This window comes from Cryptosporidium hominis, assembly GCF_000006425.1.
Source record: "Cryptosporidium hominis TU502 chromosome 1 CHRO011105, whole genome shotgun sequence".
NCBI classification, from domain to species: Eukaryota; Apicomplexa; class Conoidasida; order Eucoccidiorida; family Cryptosporidiidae; genus Cryptosporidium; species Cryptosporidium hominis.
In genome coordinates, this window is record NW_666460.1 from 1 (window position 1) to 1,193 (window position 1,193).

The following is a 1,193-nucleotide window of genomic DNA, read 5'->3' on the forward strand; positions in this document are numbered from 1 at the left end:
CAAATCTTATTTGTGATTTAGCCAAATATCTAAATCTGGATGATGAGGACGACAATAATGATGACACCAATGACGATAACTCTAATGATGATAACTTCAATGATTATAACTTCAATGATAATAATGCCAACTATGAATATGAACATAATGATTCTGATCTTGTTAACAGCCAATAGTATTGGTATACATTTAACTGGGTTGCCAGTAGTATATTCAGTCACAATAATAGCTTCTTTTCTTTCTCCTTAGTTTTCCTTTCCTCCCTTTTCCTTCTCCTTTTCCTTTTCCTTCTCCTTCCCTCCTTTTTCCTTCTCCTTTTCCTTTCCTCCCTTTTCCTTTCCTCCCTTTTCCTTTCCTCCCTTTTCCTTTCCTCCCTTTTCCTTTCCTCCCTTTTCCTTCCCTCCTCAAATTCTATACCTACAATTCCCCTCTAATTTCCTCAATATTCACCTCCCTTCCACACTTCTTAATTCCCAACTTCTGATTCATATATATTTGATATAATTGTATTATTACCATTTATACTATCTCTTGATTGATTATATAAAGAATCAATATATTTCCCAATATTAAAAATGCCTTTTCCATTTTCCCCCATATCAGTATCTTCTCCTTCTTTACTATTGTCTTTATCTGATACAATATAATGTTTTATCTTTACTGGAATTCTACTATAATGACTTATCTTTGTAGAAGATATCTTATTTGAAGTATTCAATCCATCACTAATAATTTGATCAACAGGTGATGCCAATGTTGATGTAACATTCATTTCTTGTTGCTCCTCTTCCTTACCACCTGCTCCTCGCTCTCCTTCTCCTTTTTGCTCCTCTTCTTCTTCTCCCTTTTCCTCTTCCTTTCCCTTTTCCTCTTCCTTTCCCTTTTCCCCTTCCCTTCCCTTTTCCTCTTCCCCTTACCTTTCCACTTCCCTTACCTTTTCCTCTTCCTTTCCCTTTTCCTCTTCCCTCCCTTCCNNTTTTCCCCTTTNTTNACCTCTCCNTCCTCCCCCCTTACTTTCTCTTCTTTTTCCCCCTCCCCCTCTCTTTTTCCTTACCTTCCACCACACCATAATTATCACTCCACCCCTTAACCCCCTCCTCCTTACCACAATTCCCTCATAACATTTCAATACTCCACGCATTTCCCCAAAAAAAAATAACATACCCATATTACAAACTTAAAACTTCAAAACC

At 37.0% G+C, this 1,193-nt stretch overlaps 1 protein-coding gene across 1 annotated transcript; it reads right to left on the bottom strand.

Annotated features, from left to right (window-relative positions):
- Nucleotides 1-466: 466 nt before the first annotated feature.
- Nucleotides 467-772, bottom strand: Chro.10367 (hypothetical protein). The annotated part of the gene is made up of 1 exon (XM_659852.1): nt 467-772. The coding sequence occupies one exon, from the start codon at nt 770-772 to the stop codon at nt 467-469; it is 306 nt and encodes a 101-aa protein (XP_664944.1).
- Between the last annotated feature and the right edge of the window lie 421 nt (nt 773-1,193).